Below are 20,110 nucleotides of genomic sequence, written 5' to 3'. Positions count from 1 at the left end.
CTTGGGCAGCTGGGAAGGCACCTTTGCCCACGACGGCAAACATCCCCGCTTTCAGCGTGTCCCATTTTCCCTCCACCTGCCAGAAAAATCAATTTGAGTTTGTCAAGCAATCCTTAGCTTACTGTGTTTGGTAGTTATCAGCATTTATTTTATTTCTCTGTGGTTTCAGGGCTGCAGAAGGGGAAGAAGTACTTTCATTAGCCAATTGATTTCTCATACATCACTAATCCTCTTCCACTTTTGTCTTTGGAAGGACAAAACTCAAAAAGGAACCCAGAAATCCAAATAACTCTTGGTGTGGGTGCCGCTCAAAAGGGAACAGAGACAGATCAGCCCTCTCTGGCCTCTACTTATTAACCAGCTTGAACCCAAACTCTCTTGGGGATGGGACGCGTGAAGGAAGGGCCTGGGGGGACACGTGAGGACTGGCAGCAGCCAGGTGGCAGTCAACTTTCCTTTGTCTGCATGGCGGTCCTGTTGCTGCCCTGGTGAGCACTAAAAGCAGAGTGGAGATGTTCTCCTTGGCTGTTCTCCAGCTGTGTCACTGGAACCCACATAGTGCTCGGCAGTGGCCGTTTCGAGCAGCGCAGCTGACGTTGCCTCACGCAGCTCCGTCTGCCATGGGGACAGATGCTCCTCGGGGTGTCCCAGCCTGTGGCTCTGCAGAGGGACGTGGCTGAGCCCACAGCTCGGGCAGTGTTGGTGGGCTGGCCGGAGGGGCGCTGAGCACCCTGGCCTCATCTCCTTCCCAGTAGCTCGGCAGGGACTGTCTGGAGGAGACAGATTTCTCTCCATCAGACTTTACCTGAGACTGGAGCTCTCTAAGGGGGGGATTAACATCCAGGAAGAAGGAGCGCTGCTCCCTGTTGGGTACCTAAGCAACATTTACTACAAATAATAATAATATTCAAGGTAAGAGGAAGCTTATTTAGTCCTGTCTGCATCTGCAAGATGTTAGAAATTTGCCTCATTTTCAGTGGAACTGGGTAATGGGATGAACATCCTATTGGCATAATAGTCTTCTCCTAATCTCATTGAAAACAATTAGCAGAGCTCTGGCAATCAAATCAGATGGTGAATTGAAAAACCCTGATGGGATTCTCTTGAAAAATAACGGTGGTAATGAAAAAAAGGGTGGGAGATTTTTCACTTACACCTGCAGCATATTAATAAACTGTGGGTCAGCTCAGAGGTGTGGGGCCTTTTATAAGAAGCAAAATAAGTATTGATGCTCTTTCTGCCTTAATCTAATGTTTCTAGATTCAGTGGTCAGGATGAATGTTAATAATGTTTGTCTCTTTAGACAAGGCTTTTCATTTACCATACTTCTACAGGGGAGATCAGATTTATTACCCTCATTCTACAGCTGGAGAGGGAGAGCAAGGAAAGTGGCTCACACATTCGAGCCGGGCTTGAGGAATGAGGAGCAGAGCATGTCCTTGAATCTGAGTCCATGCCCTAGGCACCAAGAGCTTGGAGATAAGTTGTAATTCCTGGACTAAACATTGTGCGTTCCATACACGTAATGACTTGTTCAGTAGAGATTAAAGCAGCAAAGGGGTTCCCTAAGCCCAGAGGAGTATTGTGAGAGGTGACAATAGCTGGTTAAAGAATACCTGGAAACCAGGTGGCCTTTTTTTAGTGCTGCAGAGGTTCACATCCAGCTACAGTCTCTTCTGTAAATCTTCTGCTTTCTCTGATCCATGATGTTTACCAGTGCCCAAATCACTACTCGTAGGAAGAGCTTGATATCCCTTTCTGGCACCTGTAATTATGTCTGAAGGTTTAGCTGGGTTGTTAACTTTGCATTGGTGCTGGGAGTGGTATAATACTGAGCAATGCTCTCCCACCTGTATTATGCAGGAGTACAAGTGAGGTGATATAATCGTTGCTTCAGCCTTTAAAAATCTGTCAAGCCGTGACATGAATGCATTCGTTGGGGTGCTGGTACACAAGAAATAAAGTATCCATTATTACTGGGGTAGAACTGGCCAAAAATTTTCCAGCAGAATTGGCTTTTGTCAGTAATTACCCAGTGAACAGTATATTTTCCCGCAGTCTGTTTGTTTTTGCGAAAATTGTCAATGAAAAATTATCTAAACATACTCTTTTAGCAGCCAAGGTGCCTTGTCGCATCTCTATCTTTTCACCTCCTCTATTAAATCAACAATATTAGGAATTCTTTCTCAAGGTTTGGTTACAGAGGAAATATTGACTGTTTTCCATTCTGGCTCAGACCGAAAGGGAGGTTTGAATTGTGCAGCTGCCAAGCAAATGCTGGTGCACGGCTTGTCCCACCCCGCTTCTCTTCCAGCTCGAGGCAGAGCTGGGGATCAGGGACACGGAGCTGAGACAGAGGAACTCTAACAGCCCAGCGATGGGTGCAGGAGTGTCGCAAGGCTCTGCTCTTCAATGGTTTTTCTACCAAACAGAAAAGCAAGAGCTTTGCAACAGCAGCTCCATCAGATGGCCAGTCTCTGACAGGCAACAGGCTGGAGGCATTTTGAAGGTGATTTATGTAAAGCGCATCCTTTCCTCTTCCGCCTTGTTACGGATTGCACTCTCAGAGATTGCTGGCAGTGTACTGGTTTCAGAGTATATTTTTTACCTCCAGCAGACATGCTGGGAAATATATGGAGGCAGCAAATCTGTGCTGGATTTCTGTGTGCGTGCAGTAACGACGAGCAATGACCTGCGGTTTGTTGCAGCAAAACTGATGGGCCCATCTGTGGTGCAAAGGCTTCAGAAGTCAATAACCTTTGCGTATTTGGGTTGCACTTGAAACAAGTAAGCGGTGAGAAAATAATTGTCAGTAGGTCTGAAAGGAAGCTTGGAAAAATAAAAATAAAAATGAGGGCAAGCTCTGGAAAAGGACTCAAGGTGTTGGCATTTCCAAAGCTGGGCAAGGATTGAAGTCCCAGGCATTAACAGCAGTTTGTGCATGAAGTGTGACTAGAGGCTGTCACCTGCTACAGGATCGAGGAGTATCAGGATTCAAATCCTGGTTGTTTCACACACATGGGATGTTTCACACTGGTGGACCAGACTGGCTTGGTATTGCCAGAGGACCCAGACTCAGGCTCTGAAATCCTCAGAGCTCTGGAACTGATGCGATTCAGAGACTTAAAGACACATCTAGAAAGGGTGTTAGGGCGCTTTGGAGGAGTGCTAAGAGCTCTGGAAGCCTCACCGAGGCTCTGCAACACACCAGGCACCTGCAGAGCCCCTCCTGGTGGTCCTCAGAGAAGACCTTTCATGCCGCTGACCTGTCCTCTCTTTTGCCTTCTTTATCTCAGAGTTCGCACCTTCCCGAAAGACTCCCACCTGGGCCATGACACAGTCCGAGCCCTGATGTATTACGCCCTGAAGGTCTGGAGTGACATTACCCCGCTGAACTTCCACGAAGTGGCAGGTAACAACGCCGACATCCAGATAGACTTCTCCAAGGCAGATCACAATGATGGTTATCCCTTTGACGGGCCTGGTGGGACAGTGGCACATGCTTTCTTCCCTGGAGACCATCACACGGCAGGAGACACTCATTTTGACGATGACGAGTATTGGACCTTCCGATCATCAGGTAGGTCGGGGTGGGAAAGCTACAGCCAAATGTAAGGGCTCCCAGTTCCCCTCTTCTGCTCTGGTGGTTAGAGTGGTGTAACGTTTGCTACACCTTCACCCCGGGCTCGCAGATCCCAGCACCTTCTTCTGGTTCCCAGCTCAGCCTTGCTAGCAAAATGACAACAGCCAGCAGAGAGGACCTTCTGTGTTCCTGGAAGCTTCAATGTCACCTCAGTGTTTCTCCCCATTAGATGGGCAGTTGCAGTGCTCCCCACTGCCCACCCCCAGTACCCAACTCTTCTGGGACCTGGAAGGTCACAGGTTGGGTGTGCAGCTGTTGGAGCTCTGGGACGGGGACTGCATTCTCTGACTTTGGCGTCTTTTGGGTGGCTTCGCCGTCACATATCCTGGTTTCCTACTTTCAAACCATATTTATAAGCTGACCTGGTCTGCAGCGAAAAAGCCCCCTGTGAACACCAGGTTTTTCCTGCTATCTCGTGTCTATTACCTGACATCCGGGTGGTTTACAAGTTACGGTTTTACTCTTTTTTTTTTTTTAAAATCTTTTATTTCATCTTGTCTGGCTAGAGCAGAGTTTGAGCAAGCAGAGAGACTTTCAGAAGCGAGTGTTCCTCAGCTGCATGAGCCATCTGCGGGGATCAGGTCCCCAACCTTCGCATCAGGCGTGCTTTGACAGAGTGTCTCCTCTGCAGACACCAGCTGCTAATTTACTTGTCACGCCACCTCCTCCGCCAGCCTCCCAGTGGACTCCTGCTGCTTCAGCTTAATGATTTCGATTAGACCTAATCATCTTTTCTGAAACCAGCTAATACCTTCGTTCTCCCCACTCTTCTCCTCCCTGCCCACCAGGTGACCTCTGTCCATCCCTGCTGAGTGTTCACCAGATGTACTGGAGGAGATCTGAGGTTAAGACTAAAGGTCTGGACAGGCTGATTCTTCAGGATTGACCTCATCCTTGGTTCATGCCATGCTGCAACCTCAATCGATGTCTCTTATGAGGCAGAAAAACAAGCAGCAGCTTTGCTCTGCAGACGTATGAGGCAGAGGCAGGCGCTGAGGTCTGGTAGCTTGCCATAGCAAACGTGTTAAGTGATGAAGTTAAGGAGCAGTGTCGCTTCTGGAGCTGGTGGTTGGGAATGCTTGTTGTGAAACAGGCTCGTGTGGAGGAGCGAGCTCAGGACCGGCAACCCCATGGGGAGCATCCCTGCAAGCAGCGCCAAGGAATGGGGGCATGAACCTGATGGCGAGAAAGCTGCCCTCTATTTTGAAGGTCTTGGAGCTACCCAAGCTTCATTTTTTATTCATTCTCTTCTCCCTAGTCATTCAAAAATAACAACTTGGTAAGTGATATAAAAATATCCCCAAGGTTGTCAGTTTGGCATTAAAATGTCAGAAAACATATGTCTTGTTCTCTCCTAGTGCTGGGGGAAACAGCACAGATTAGAAAAATCCCACCTCTTTATAGATATTGTAAATAATAGTCACCGAGGAAAAAGCAGGATTCAGCAAAAATAGACCCTCCAACACCCCAAGCCCAGTGGGGAGTACTAAGGGCTGTGTGAGGCACTAGGAGTTGGAATGCTGATACGTAAATTTTGGGAAGGGGAATAGAGATAGCTCAGAGCAAGGGGGAAAACATCATTAAAGGGAGGTATCGATTTTCGATAAAGTCTTCCTGATGCCCAGTGTGCTGGGTGAGGATCAAAGCATTTGCCAAATGGAGCAGCCCTTGGAGCTGCAGTCCCACAGCACAAGGTGTGGAAGGGGAGAAGACAAATGGGACATGGCCACCTGCCCTTCCTGCCGTTTTCTGCCAGGACAGGAGTCAGGTGAGCAGGGTCGGTGGCTGATGAGCAGGTGGACAGCTTGGCGCTTGTGTGCAGGCAGGAGGGCGTTTGGGGGGGATTTGGCCAGGGCAGCATGGTGCAAGCAGGGAAAGCCCAGCTGAGCTCTGTGGGGCAGGCAGGTGCTTGGTGCTGCCAGGCACTCACTGGCTCCATGGCGCAGGGCTTTGCTCCTCGTTATCGGGGGTTTGATGAACTTCTGGCTAGTGGCTGCAGAAATTTGGTATTCTGGGCATCACAGAGACCGTGTCGGCAGCTGCTGCGGGACAGGCGTGAGATTCAGGAGACAACTGCTCTGGCTCAGCTCCTGCAGTGCTGGTCAGCGGGATGACGGAGGGTTGTGCTGCAGTGACCATCTCAGCCGTTTGTCCAGCTCTTTCTCAGGTGCCGTTGGTGATATGGGAATAATGGAGGAGATCCCCAGGCTTGTGTGGGGCGGAGGACTTGCACTGTGGGCTGTCCGGCTTGCTTTCCACTTTGACACAATACACTTCAGTCTCCTTTTTCCAGCTGGAGGAAAATACCTGTTTTACACTTCACCTGTTCAGAAGATGTTCTTTCCCGTTTACTCAACATATACCTATACTGTCTCTTACAGCCTACCCAAACCCCCAAAATACAATCAGCATGCAGTGACTTTAATTTCAATTTTGTCGTTATTTTCAGATGCTCATGGAATGGACCTGTTTGCTGTAGCTGTCCATGAGTTTGGCCATGCGATTGGTTTGACTCACATCTCTGCCATAGAGTCTATCATGAGACCCTACTACCAAGGTCCAGTGGGGGACCCTCTGAAGTATGACCTACCTTATGAGGACAAAGTTCGAATCTGGCAACTCTATGGTAAGTTTGTGTCCCTCACCTGGCTATGGCCCATTTCTGCTGTGGGACACGCTGGAATGGCTGTGAGTGGAGCTGGTGGGGAGGATGGTGTACCCTTCTACTGCCTCTTCATCTTTACACATAGGAGTCAGAGAATCCGTGTCCCCCACAGCCAAGCCTGAAGTAAGCAAAACCGACGACCATCCTGTCCTGCCAGAGCTGCCAGAGAACCGCTCCACTGTCCCGTAAGTCATGTTTGTTTCAACTGTTGCTGATGTTCACACAAAGGACATCTAGTAGTGAAGATCCACTCAAGTATCAGTATCTTGCCTGCCCATTCTGGCTTCAGTATTTCCTTCTGGACATCTTGTCTTCTGGAAAACACACAGGAGTGCCCCTTCTTCCTCACGTCTCCTGTTCATCTCTTGTATACGTTGTTTTTTTCAAGCAGTATTTGTGGAGACCAGCCAGCCAGCCCACAACGGAAGTGCTTAAGAGCAGGAACAACTGATAGGTGTTATCTATCCCTTAGCTAATTTTTATCATTCAAGGCACGTTCGGAAATTCTGTAACATCTCAGAATGCTTTGCATTTCCCTGAGACTTAAAATTTTACTCGTGTTAATGGAAATTTGTCCCCATCACCCTTTAGGTGAACTCATTCTTGCTGAAATTTTAATCAGACTTCTTCTGCAGTGTCCTGATGTGTGCAAGCATAACTTACCTAAATCTTTCCACGGTGAGCAACTCCCTAATGTACATGTGGGGGTGAATATTGGAACAAGTGGACCGATAGCCTGACTCCACCACAGATTTGAATTGGCAAAGGACTGCTTACACTGAGCGTCATCAAGCAACCAGCGTGCCCTCATTAAGGGGAGCTCTGGATCTAGCTCATTAATAAACATTGGAGCTACCAAATTGTTTTATTATCAGGGCAGCAGGACAGTTAAAAGAGGAAGGGACAGTGAACAAAAAGGCAGGAGTTCATGGTCAGACGTATTTTTTGCCAGATGCCAGCAGTAGCCCAGGTGAGAGCAGCAGAGGTGGAGCAAGGTCACCTTCACCTCCTGGTCTGACCTTATCTGAGGTGTGACCTTGAGGAAGTCATTTCATCTCTCTGTGCTTCAGTGGCCCATCTACAAAGAGAGGTAACCACACTCAAGTGTCAACAACCAGATTATTCCTACGGTAGTGGGACCAAGAAGAATACAATCTAGAAAAAATATCACTGTGCCACAGTTTCTTTCCCCACTTCAGCACCTTCTTCACCCTACTTCGACTGCTTGGTGTGATGCCCACAGTACAGAGGTGCTGAGCACCTGCTCTTGGTGGAGGTGTCCCAGCTGCCAAGGATTGCAGAAAGGCTGGGAGGGTTCTAAGGGACCCTTTTCCTTGAAAATGCTGGATGCCATTAGTTATCTTTCTTCCCATGAATCTTCTAATGGAGCTTTTCCATAAGGCTCTCTATGGCCATGTTTTGACCTAGAGATGAGAGCATTTCTCCCTGCTGCTGTAGGAGACCATTATCTCACACCAGCAGCAGGAGGAGCTGGACACTTGTTTGTGTCAATCCCTTCTTCTTACCCCATATGTGACTGGGAGGGTGGATGGGTTTCACCTCCACATCTGCCGTGTTGTGCCTGAGGAAAGGCTGTGAAGCTGGTGCTGGCAGCCCAACACAACCCTTCTATCACCAAACTAGATTTGTGCTTCCCTATCACCCACAGCAGCTTTTCTGCACATGTTCCCAACATCTTCTCCTTGTCCTCCATCAGTCATCATTTCTCACGTGCGCTTCACAGCAGCTCAGTATCTCAGCTGTGACTTGCCAGGTGGCTTTCACCACATATCGCACGGCATTGTCTCGCGTGTGGCATCGTCTCATCTGCTCTCTGCTCTGCAGCTCTGTCACCTCTCACTGGCATTTCGGAGCTCAGCCTTGGAGCAGCGACATCCTCAGTCGCTGGAGCGAGACGCTGCTTGGCTCTTGTCCACCCTGTGTCCTGCTGCCCAGGGTCAGCAGGCCGAGCGCGCTGGGCCACCACGGAGCAGCGAGCCAGCTCTGCCCTCACCGGTTCCGCTGGCTGGGAGATGTAGAGCGTGTCCCCGCTTGACTCCCAGCGACTGTCTCCGGTGACCCAGGGAGCGCGTGTGCCACAAAAGCTGGCTTTAGGCTGAGGGCTGCCTGAGCTCGCCTTGGAAATCCCTGCGCACGCAGATGGGTTTGAGCGTGAGGAACGACGGGGGATGCAGCCTGTGGTCTTCTGCTGGGGGCAGGGGAGGTGCGGCCCTTGGGACAGGGGACGTCGGGCAGGACGTGGCCTCTTGCTGCCTGCCGGGGTTGTGCTCACCTGGGCATCTCTCCGCAGGCTCAGGCGGGACGTGCCCAACAGATGCAACACTCACTTCGATGCGGTGGCACAGATCAGGGGAGAGGCTTTCTTCTTCAAAGGTAAGTGTCCACCCCTGGCAGCCTTTGCCTTTAGTGACGTTGGTGGGACAGCGCAGCAGCAGTGGTGCTGGGCAGGCTGAAGTGGGCAATGAGGATAAGCTGGCTCGGGGTTTGCAGGCTGCGGGGCTGGCAGACCCAGGGAGGTGTCTCTCATGCTACTGACTGCTTTTGGCTCAAATCAAAAGGTTCAGACCCCGACAGCCCGCTGAGGATGGAGGATAAGGAAATTTTAACGTCAGTGCAAATCCTGCCTCTGGTGCAAAAAGAAACTGCCCAGTTTGTGCCCAGTCTGTCCCAGCACAGCGGAGGAGGTGCCCACGTGGCTGATGGCTGGGGACACGTGTACTGCTGAGGGGTGGGCAGAGATCACTGCTAAATAGGCACTGAGAGGGAGGAGGAGGAGGAGGAGGAGAAGGGATGCGCTAGAGGTGTCCAAAAGACTGTGCAGTTAATGGACCATTTCTTTTATCCAAAAAGGAGAAACTCAGTGAAACTGAAACATGATTTATTTTAAAATGATAAAAATGAATATTTTTAAGCCCAGCATATAATTAACCTGCAGCCAAGAGGCCGGGTGGCACAAGCCAGATTGGGGGTCTGGTTAGGAAGGAGAACCCAGAGGAGCTGTAAGCTGTGCCACCAGCGGCAAACCCTCCTGCCCACCACGATGTGGCACCCACAAGGGGTGTGCGTCCTAGCACCAGGGCAGGCACATGTCCACGTGGCATGTCCCGGGGTCTAACGCTTCACTCTGAAGCGGCCGGGCTGGTGACAATCCTGTACAGCACTTTGTACTGCGCTCCGGCCCGTCACCCCGCGCTGCCCAAGCCAAGAACTCAAATCTGGTATTCGCGCTACCAGAGCTGAAATCTGGATCGAACCAAAGATGAGCAGAGCAACAACAGCTCCCCACTGTTTTTCTCCTGGATGCCTCCAACTTTACTTTCCTCCCACGCTTCACCTTCCCTAACGCTGCTTCGTGCTGTGCATCGCTCAAAGACAACCTGCGCGCGGTGGCAGAGCCATCTGGTTCCCGTCAGCAAACGCTTGCTGGCAGTGTGTCCCCGCTCTTGATGAGGATCCCATCGGTGCCTTCTCAGCTGTGCAGAGCCTGTGTAGGCTGGCCTCTATGGACTTTCTTTCCCATCTTTCCGAGATGGAAGACTGCCCACTGAGCACTTCTTTTCATTCCTGGTTACTGTTTGGCTGCCCTGGAGCAGCATTCAGGCACGGGTAACTCATCTGGGTATCACAGAGCAAGTCTTGGGTCACAGGCAAGAATGGCAGAAGGACTTGAGAGAATTTGATGTTGTCTGTGTCCTCGGGGGAGCACAATACACATGCTGTTCCCCGGCAGTACTTGTTCAGATGCCAGCTCCAAAAACGCACAGTGAAGAAAGGAAAATAAGAGAATGAGCTGGTGTCCAGGATAAATGGCTGTCTGTCCTCCAGAAGGAGGGGGGAAAAAAAACGAAAAGGGATGAAAAGCGAAGAGAAATCCATCTTGATGTCTATTTTGGGATATATTTGTTGTGGACCAAAATGCTAATGCAAAGAGCAGAGAGTCAGTGGGTGCCAGCTGCGGGGCTGCCTCCAGAGCCCAGCACGTCCCTTGGAGCTCCCGTCACTGCCACCAAACCATCCTGGGCACCAAGGAGTGGGGATATCACCTCTGGGGCAGGATCTTAATGACCTCAAGTGGTGATTTGCCTCCAGCAACAGATATTTTGTTTTGAGCTAGTCTGGCTGCTTCCATAAAGGAGAGCAGCCTATCCCACCACAAAGGACCAGAGCTCCCCAGGGCTCCCAGCCTTGTCCTGTTGAACGCAATGGAGGGTTTGGAGATGCCGCTTGCTTTGATTTGGGTACCTCACTCCAGAGTCCTGAAGTTTTATGACAACTTTGGCCTGCACGTGCGTGCTGCAGTCTCGCCAGAAACAACTGAAGTCGGATGAGCGCAGTACGCAGCTGGGCTCACATCACCTGGTGTTAGAGAACGAGACACTGGGGACAGCAGGACTTTACTCTTGACTTTCACCCTGCTCAGCGTGCCATGGCGGCGGGTGGTTTTAAATCAAGCTTTTTAAAGAAACAGGGGGTTAAGATTATTCATTTTATTTTATTATTTCTGCATGCTAATGGCAGCAGTTCCCCTACACATCTGCCTGTGGCTGATGATTGTCCAAGCCAGTGCGGCACTTTGGCGAGTGGGCTTGGCTGTGATAAACCCTGAGCATGGGCAGGCTGGGGCTTCCTTGCTACTTAATTGATTCTTTTTCCTTTTTTTTCATTTTCTGCTTTTTCCTGATAGTTTATAAAAAAAAAGCAACTGAACTAACCAACAGCCCAGGCTCTACCTGGCTTTGAGGGCAGATTTAAAGCTTGCTTGCTTGCACACCTGCTGAGCAAAGGGCTGAAATGTCAAAAGCACTGAGGCTTCCCTCCTTGTCTTGAACAAGCCCAAAAGTTCAGATACTTATCTGCTCAAGAAGGAATTATGTTGAGCTGTATTTCTTGTCAAACAAGTGAAAATCTGGCTTTGTCTAGTGTCTGCTAATTAGAGATGCAGAGATCATCTTTATTTAATTACATATGTTTCCATCAATGTACAATAGCCACCAAATAAGAATCCTACTTGATTTTAACGTTCTTAAAAAGAATCTGTAATTATGGCAATTCCTACCACATCTGAATGTATTATTCATTTGTGGGTTTCAGTCAGAGCCAATATGCAAACTGGAGCAGAAGAACAAGAATATGATATAAATCCTTATAATTAGAATAAAACTCCCTCTCTGCAGATGTTTAAGTGTTAGAGTTTTGCCTCCTGCATTATTAGGCTAAGATCCAATTTCCATAAAATTTTAAAAGACGGTGTCACAATCTGCCGGCTCTGGAGAAAGGGCTGTGTTGTGAATACAAATCTGAAGACACATCTTTCGTTTCGGTTGCTTATCCCTCCTTGGGAATCCGTGCAAGAGCAGATGTAAAGAACATGCAATAATTTCTATCGGGCAATAACAAATAGGAGACAAAGTTGAGAGTTAGCTCTTAAGCATCTTGCTCTGGCTCAGATCTCCCTGTGTGGAGCTCTCCAGGGAGAATACAGCACAAGATGTGCTGCAAAAACTCAGGCTGAGTATCCCAGAGCCACTGCAGTGTCGGGATTTGAGTTGCCTCTAAAATCATTCAGGCTCCTCTAGAAATCCCACGTAAGGCTCCTTCGACAGGAGAAAGTTTGGCATCCTTCCCACAGAGGACAAACTCTTTTCCATTACCCAAGATGTTCCATCAGCACCACAGGACCAAGGGCCCTTGCTCATCCTACACCTCTACATGGTGCCAAACTCCTTAATTGTGCCTCCTTCCCCGCCTCAGGCCCTTCCAGTTTTATTAATTTAGTTTCCTCCACCTCTATTTTCTTACTCCCTTTCTTCATTAAAAAAAAAAACCAAACAACCCTCTGATATTTCCACATGTCATTGTCATGTGATGCACATTTCTAAATATGAGAGCGGCTGGACACCCTGTGTGCAGGAAGCTGCAGGTGCTCTGGGAGAGGAGAAGTAGGGACGTTTCTGGGGAGGCTCTCGCTAAAGGCTGCTCGCGCCTGGAGCCACCAGCTCCCAGGAGGTCCCGTGCAGAGCAGGGAGGGAGGAGATGAAAGGCTCCTCAGGTGCAGCTTCAGTCCATAGCCAGGAGTGTAACAACTCCAGTGCAATGTCCAAAGGATGGTTTGGTCCCGAAGAGGAGATTTCTTCTAATGGCTGCCAGAAATAGAAAGCGCTAGCAGCTGCTGCTGGAAGGCGGGATGCCCTCGCAGCTCCCATCTCACACGCTTTGCTTTCTGCTGCTGCCGCTCCTCTCCCCGGCGAAGGTGGGTTGCTGCAGTGTGGTTCAGTAATGTCCAGTCTGTTCCTCCAGGCAAGTACTTCTGGAGACTGACTCGCAATAAGCACTTGGTCTCCCTCCAGCCGGCTCAGATCCACCGTTTCTGGCGGGGCTTGCCGCTCAACCTGGACAGCCTGGACGCTGTCTACGAGAGAACCAGCGACCACAAGATTGTCTTCTTCAAAGGTGAGAGCAAACGCAGTGCTGGAGGTAGCACATGTCTCCCCATCTCCCCAGGGTAGAGCCCGGTGCCCAGGCACCTTGGCAGCATTTTGACCTCTCCCGCGGGCAGGAGACACCGGTGTTGGCTGTTGAGCATCTCCCAGGACAGGTCCGAGACCTTTTGTCCATGAGCATGGCCAGGAGAAACCAGCTTATAGGGGAGCAGGCAAATAGTAGCACTTATGTTCCCCAGAAAATGAGGGAAATATCATTGAAGAAAAACTTCAGCCAAATCTAACTGAAATCTTAGCTTTTCAAGAATGAAATGAAAGTAGGAACTACAAATGCACACGCTTTACATGTTTCCTGCTTTGGCCTTTTCTCTTTTTAGTATTTGTTGCTGATAAGAGAAGCAGCAGCAGAGAGGATAAAAATGAAACCTGAACAGCTTAGTCTTCCTAATTATATTTATGTTACTACTTTTTTTTCTTAAAATAAGTGGCATAATCCTCTGGTTTTATGTAGAACAACTCACAAGTTTCTTTCAGAATAGCTGGAGGAAAGAGATGAGCTCTTGGTTCCTATATAAAAGTCCCACAGACCATCCGCCCATGCTGGTTAGATGTTACCCGTTTGCTGAATGTCACCCAAGCCCCAGGCAGGTACCAGCTCTTGTTTCAGAAAAGTTGAGCACTTGAAGAGCTAAATACATCCCAGCCTTTGGTGCTCCCTGGCTGGAAATTGCATTTTGTCTCCCGACTGTTCTGCTCGGAGCATGGTGCAATTACCAGTTTCAGAAGTGCTCAACCAAGCACTTCTGAAAGCAGTAATTTTGTTTCAGCTTTGCTGGAGGAATTTGTTTCAGCTCCTCCAGCAAGGCTGGAGGAATAGCTTATGCCCCGCACAAGCCTTTGCACTTGGAGAAGCATTTCCAAGCGTAGCCGAAGCCCTTCCAGGCTGCAGAGCCCTGCCTGCCTCTCACCAAGGAGCAAAAGGCTCCGTGGTGCGTTTCCAGCTGCCTTGGGCAGCCTGCCCTGCTTTGCCTTTCCCCTGCTCCGGAGGGAATGGGGCCAGCGGGAGTGTGGCAGTGCTTATGTCTGGCCCCCGCCCCTCCCTGTGGTTTCTCTCACTGCTAGGGACAGGCAGACGGCTGGCAGCTGCCCTCCAGGGGCTCCTCCTGGCTGCTCGTGAGCCCGGAATTACAGCTGTGCCACAGCTGGGGTCCTGCCTCTGCGTGGTCACACATGATGTACACGTTAGTCCTGCCTAGCTCCTAAGATTAAACTCAAGATTTTCTTTCCAGCTATAAAGAACTGTCCTATTCTCTCTTTCCAGTGGTGTTTCATTGATCCCTGGACAGAAACCAAAGCACACAAATTGCTCTGGCCTCTAAGGTTCTGCTGCTGATACATGGGCATGTATTTAAGTGCCTCTTCAGATTTTCCAGAAGAAAAAAAAAACAACAAACCAAAACACAAAACTATTCAAAGATCAAGGTTCCCCACTGGGCTGTTACCTTCCTGTCCCAATCTTTAAATGCCAAGACCTCAGTCCTGAGGATTGTCACGGCAACAGACAATGGAACGTCAGCTCACCTGCAGGTAAATGCTGGTTTTGGCTGGGAAACAAGTGTGATTTTGCTCTGTGCTTCTTTCCTTTCGCCAGGAGACAGATACTGGGTCTTCAAAGACAATAACGTGGAGGAAGGATACCCACGGCCAATCTCGGATTTCGGACTGCCCTTGGGAGGAATCGACGCCGCCTTCTCCTGGGCCCACAATGACAAGACTTATTTCTTTAAGGACAATCTCTACTGGTGCTATGATGACCACGAGCGGAGGATGGATCCTGGGTACCCTTCAGAGACCATCCTATGGAAGGGAATACCAAGCCCTTTAGATGATGCCATGAGGTGGTCAGATGGTGAGTCCATATGCTGGTTCAAAAAACACAAGAAATAAAAAAACCAGTGCTTCATTTGCACTTGGGCTCTGTCCCCTTCTACCATGCCTGCTGACAAACTGCTCAGCCTCCGATGGGATGACAGTTCCTGGTGTCTGAAAGCTGAAGAGGGAGGTCAGCTTCCAGCGAGAGCTCCCCGTGCTGCTCGCTAAAAGACTTCATAATTTCAAGCAGGCAGCAAAAATATCCTGGGGCCCTAATAATTTGATTTTATTAAAAGGACACAGTTGATGATGTTTTGCAGTGATTTTTTATCCTAATATGTGCTGATTTGCTCCTCGCTGAATTTGTTGTCATTGGATTTTTAGCAAAATATATGTGGACAGAAAATATTTTTAAAGGAAATGTTTTCCCCAGAGTTATGACTTATTTTCTGGAGATGAGATTTCTTGGTGGTTTCTTCTCCCTGAAAAGACCACAAAAATTTTGTCACAGGAGATGTTTACAACCAGCCATTTGCTCACAACAAAGTGGCACTTCCAGCCTTTATTTACTGGCAACAGTGTAATAGCAACCATTAAACGAGGCAGAGGAAAGTGACATTTCCAGAAGTTTTTCAAGCTGAATTTCCGTAGCTGTTGAGAGTGACTGGTTGTTCAGGAAGGTTCCCAGGCCCCTGCCAGGCTCAGGTCACTTCTCTGAGCCCAGGGACAGCAGCATGTACCTCAGGTCATTAACAGGTAGGTGAGGTCTTCAGCCATACTGTGCCTCGTGAAAGCCGTGCACTGACGGCCCCTGAGATGTGTACGCTGTGTCCAGCCATGGGTTCTCTGGGGTTTTTACCCAGCACGTCCTCAGTACCAGCGGGATGCATCTGCTCTGGGACCCACCACAGAAAAGGTGATGTCTCATACCCGCCTCCCCTCTGTCTGGTGGCTCCTGGCTGGCATGAGAGATCCCTGTTGGATGTGGCATCATCTCCTCAAGTATCCCACAAGCAGCCGCTGTGTTCCTGTGGTGAGAGAGGGTGTTGACCACCACCGGTGGAATCGCATGTGCCTCCTCTCCCTGGGGCTCAGCTGGGGTGGGGGGGTTCCTCTGCTGCCCCGAGTGCTCCTGTGCCCTCTCCAGTGGGAGAGTGCCCGTCACCGCTGACCTTGCCTTTGGGCTTTGGTCTCTCCGCAGGTGCGAGTTACTTCTTCAGGGGCAAGGAGTACTGGAAGGTGCTGGACAGTGACCTGGAGGCCCAGCCTGGTTACCCCCAGTCCATCGCCAGAGACTGGCTTGGTGTGCAGCGACATGCAATCCGACTCCCCAGAAGCAGCCGGGAGCAGCAGGACTGGGGCACGCTCCAAACCGGGGCACCACGACGAGAGCCGCTCAGAAAATGGCTACGAGGTCTGCTCCTGCACCTCTGCCTCCCCGTCCCTCCGGGCTTGCCCTGTGCTCAGACTGTCAGCCAGCCTCATGCTGACGAGCGTGTGGACAGCAGCGCTGGTGTGTGCAGCCCTATGACGTCCCACCCCACAGATGAGACCCACGCCGTGGTGCTCCAGGGAGGGGAGGTGGATGTGATCCCGCGATGCTAACTGTTGCAGGCAGAAAAACATTCCTAGGAACATGCCAGTGAAGGGTTTGAATTCTCCATGAGAAATGAACAGTGGGTTTTCTTTTGTTTTTAATTTTAGTTTAAAGGTCTAATAACAGATTTTGAGTTCTGCACCTTCGTATTCCCCCATCCGGTTAAAGGTAGAGCAGCCTAACGTTGGATTTAGACATGTTCCATAGAAATGTGTTGCTTTGGGTGTTTAATACATGGCAAATGAGGGAGGGGAGAGCTACTGCGATTGAACGGGAGCAGAAGAGTTGCCGCTGAGACAGATGGCAACACCCCGGAGGAAAGGCAGCGAGGCTATAGGCGGTAGTTACGTGCTGACACAATGTACACATCCTATTGGATGTACTAGATAGAAAGAAACTCGGACTCCACAAAGATTAACTGCAAGGTGATCATTCTTCTGTCAAACCTGCTGTGGTCACTGATGTCTCGGTAACCTGTATCAGTTTCTATGGGTCAGAAACACCTTTGCCTTTCAGAAGGCAGCGCAGCTTATCTTTGTATCCGAGTCATTTGAATTTAACAATTTCTCTAATAAACCTTGGCTGCCTCCACAGAGATCTCCGGTCCTCTGCCAGACCAACCCTGCCACCTGCAGCGAGGTGCTGACGACTGAGGCTCTGGAGCAGCCTCACCTCTACGCAGGGAGCAACCTTGCTGGGAGCAGCCAAATGAAATGCGATTACACCCGCCACCCCAGCCTAATCCGTGCGCAGGAACTCCTGCTCATGTTCCTGTTTTACGCTTTGGGGAGGGATCAAGATCTATGTCATTCATTTCTGACTGCCATACCTGGCTGCACTGCGGAGAGTGGGCTGGAGGGTGGAGGGATGCTGCACAGTCAGCCTCAAGCTCTTCTGGATGCCTCTGCCAGGAGTTTGGAGCGACAGAAGCAAGGTCAAGTGCTGCATTCGAATGTTCCTTTTCTTTGCCCTCACTGCTAGACCATTTTCTGCAGTATAATTTGGGCATCTGAGAGTCCTTGAAAATGGTGAGTGAGAGCCTGTGCTAGGAACTGTGATAGAGATGTCAGGAAGGCCAGGGTCTTCCAGTTTGGTGGTGTCAAGGGATGTTAAAGAAGAGAAACGGGCAGCAGCTGCTGGGACACACTGTACTTTTCTGCCCAGCCTCTGTAAAGCTCCTACAGAAATGCCTCTGGCTGCCTCTGCCGGGGCCAGCTCCTGGGGAGATGCAGCCACAGGCAGTGTCACTGCAGGACCCCAGGCTGCTCCACTGGCCCTGATGCCAGCCACGGCGTTGGCCACGGGGTCAGGCATGACACAGTGGGCAAGGCAGAAGAAGTGCATGGTTCCCTCCAGATAGAAAAAAGAGGTCACCTTGAATTTCCCTCTGTTTTCATGTTTAAAGAGTCCCAATCATTCACAGGGTGCAGCTATTTTCAGGACGATGTGTTACTGTGTGATTTTATGGGGCATGAGTCAATGGAAACCTTCCATCCAACCAGTAAGCATCCTTTAAAAAAAAACCCAAATCAACAAATGAAAAAACCTCACGAAGAGCAGCTCCTCATCCCTCCTCTGCCTGCCTGGCCAAGCAGAGGTTGGAAGGACAGGGAGGACGTTGTGGGCTGCTGTCATGGGAGATGGGATTTTCCTTTGGTTCACATCACTTTTCTCCCTCTTATGTCAAGAAGACACAGCTTTTAGTCCTTGCTGGGGTGACAATGCATGAATGTCTGCATGTTATAAATTCCTTTTGGAGATGAGGCCAGGTAGGATCACAGCATCTTGGGGAAGATGCCCTCTCTTGTTTCCTCCTTTTTTTTTTTTTGTTTTGCCTTCCTCCACAAAGAGCCATCCAGAAGCTGCACCTGAAGGATCAGAGGAGGCAGGGACATGGCTAGTGCTGCTTCCACGGCTTCTCCAGCCCAACCAAGCAACCTCTTGTGATGACAAGGACTGGTGGCCTCACAGCCGTGCTGATGTGGTCACAGTGGTGCTGGGACCCACACTAATGGGGACATAATCAAGATCTTTAACATGGGGGAGTGTGATTTAGAAATAAAGCCTGTGGAAAGGCTTTCAGTATGCCCTTCCCTACTTCAGATAATGCATTTTGATGATCAGAAATGGAGCAGGGGTTGGGGCTTTGCTCATGCTGCCAGACAGCCCTCAGGGAGGATGGAGAAAGGCTGCTGTCTCCTCAGCATGTGGTTTGCTTGGCCCTTCCGCTGGCAAAGCTGCCCTGACACTGCTCCCAGCTCCGGATGCGGCTGCAGGAGGCTCCAGCTGCAGGAGGCTCCGGCTCCAGGATCGAAGCGGGAACAGAAGCATTTCTCGTCAAGGTCATGGGTTCAGCATGGGACTGGCTGGGCCAGGGCATGGGGAGCAGATGTCCACAGCACAAAGACACAGTCACAGCGAGTGTGCCAGTGCTCGGGATGCTGCGTCCTTCTCCCTTGGGATCGCAGCAGTTCTGTCTGGGTGAAGCAGTGTGGATCCATCAGGGAAAGGGTTTCACGCTTTACAAACCCAAAGCAAGAGAGCCCCATGCCCAGCAGGGTGGGGGGCTCTGTGGCACCCGGGGGGTGCTGTGAGAGTCTCAAGGCTCCCATGCGGTGCCCCTGCAGCCACCCCTCCGGGCACGGTGTGTTTGGAAATCCTGGCCAGTAACAGCCCTGTTTACAGATGGCTTGTAGGGTAGAGGCAACAGGTGCAAATCACAGCACGAAACTGGTACTTGGGGAACTTACTCTCTTGGGTTTTCCCCTAAAGCCAGGCTCACCGCCTGTTTTTGTGGGTCTGGGGAGGACGGGCACTGTCTCTGAGAGGGGCTGAGAGGGTGCACAGCTAACTAACGGCAAGCCTGCGGGGAGGCTGGGGGCTGCAGACCCTCACCTGGGGGCAGGAGGAGGTCAGGGGCAGCAGCCCAGGCTGGGGCAAGCAGCAGCGTGGGTTCCCCAGCACGGCTGCGGGAGGATGGCAGAGACGGCTATGGGCACCCTCGCCTGGCCCCGGAGAGCTGCCTCCAGTGGCACCATCGTGCTTCCCAGCAGCTTAAAAACAAGAATGTAATGTAGATGAGGTCTCTGTACTCCAAACCATTGCTGATGCTCTGCTGCCAGGCTCCCTGGCACCGTCCCTGTGCCTGGATTTCTCCAGTCCTACCCTGAGTCCCTAGGCTGGATCTCGTCCCCAGCAACATCCTCTTACTCCCAGCTATCCTCGGGCTTAGCCAGCCTGCAAGGCTGTTTTGCTACCATAAAGAAAAGCAGAAGGAAAAAAAAATACATATAAGGTGGTCAGGAGCAGTTTTCAAATGCCAAAGCCATGGCGATACCTGGAGTTTAAAAAAATCCATAACAAGTCATCTCAGACAAGATCTGGGATTTTAATGTTTGACAAACAAAATAAAGTTATTGAGAAGACACTCTACTTGTTGACTGAAATCATAAGCCAGGCACGTGTGCTGTAGAAGGCTTCTGCCTCCCATAGCCCCCTTATAGCTGAGGCGAAGATGTTCAGCCCTTACCCTGGAGGGCCTTTCTAAAACGAGACTTTTTAATTTATAAAGAATGATGTTTCTCTCCTGAACGCCCTGTTGAATCAAAAAAAAAGCCCTTGCACGGCTGTGGGCCAGGAGAGCAGGGGGTGAGGATCAGCCCCATAGCTCAGGTGGAGCTGCTCTGGCTGATGCCCTATATCAGCAGGTGGGTACATGCTCCCGAAATCACTGTGCCTTGCTGTAGCTCCTGCAGATGGAGCTGTCTTTTGCTTCTCGGATAGCAGTTGGGAGAGGGCAAATACCAAAGCTGCCTCCAGCCTTGCCACCTTGCTTTTTCCATCCTCTTTGCCAGGTGAGCGCTATGTATGAG

The 20,110-nt window shown here is 50.3% G+C and overlaps 1 protein-coding gene across 1 annotated transcript; it reads left to right on the top strand.

The window, feature by feature from the left end:
• Positions 1-3,296: 3,296 nt before the first annotated feature.
• On the top strand, positions 3,297-16,172 carry LOC104272849 (matrix metalloproteinase-17-like; the record flags this gene model as incomplete). The annotated part of the gene is given in 8 exon segments (XM_009867951.1): positions 3,297-3,580; positions 6,093-6,269; positions 6,394-6,493; positions 8,620-8,702; positions 12,627-12,779; positions 14,421-14,678; positions 15,843-15,940; positions 15,942-16,172. Coding segments are annotated over 8 exon segments (1,384 nt in total), but the record flags the coding sequence as incomplete, so codon positions are not given.
• Positions 16,173-20,110: the final 3,938 nt, after the last annotated feature.

The sequence above is a fragment of the Apaloderma vittatum genome, unplaced genomic scaffold, assembly GCF_000703405.1.
Source record: "Apaloderma vittatum isolate BGI_N311 unplaced genomic scaffold, ASM70340v1 scaffold18394, whole genome shotgun sequence".
NCBI lineage: Eukaryota > Metazoa > Chordata > Aves > Trogoniformes > Trogonidae > Apaloderma > Apaloderma vittatum.
Note: the sequence above shows the minus strand (reverse complement) of the source record. Positions and strands in the feature narration are given on the sequence as shown.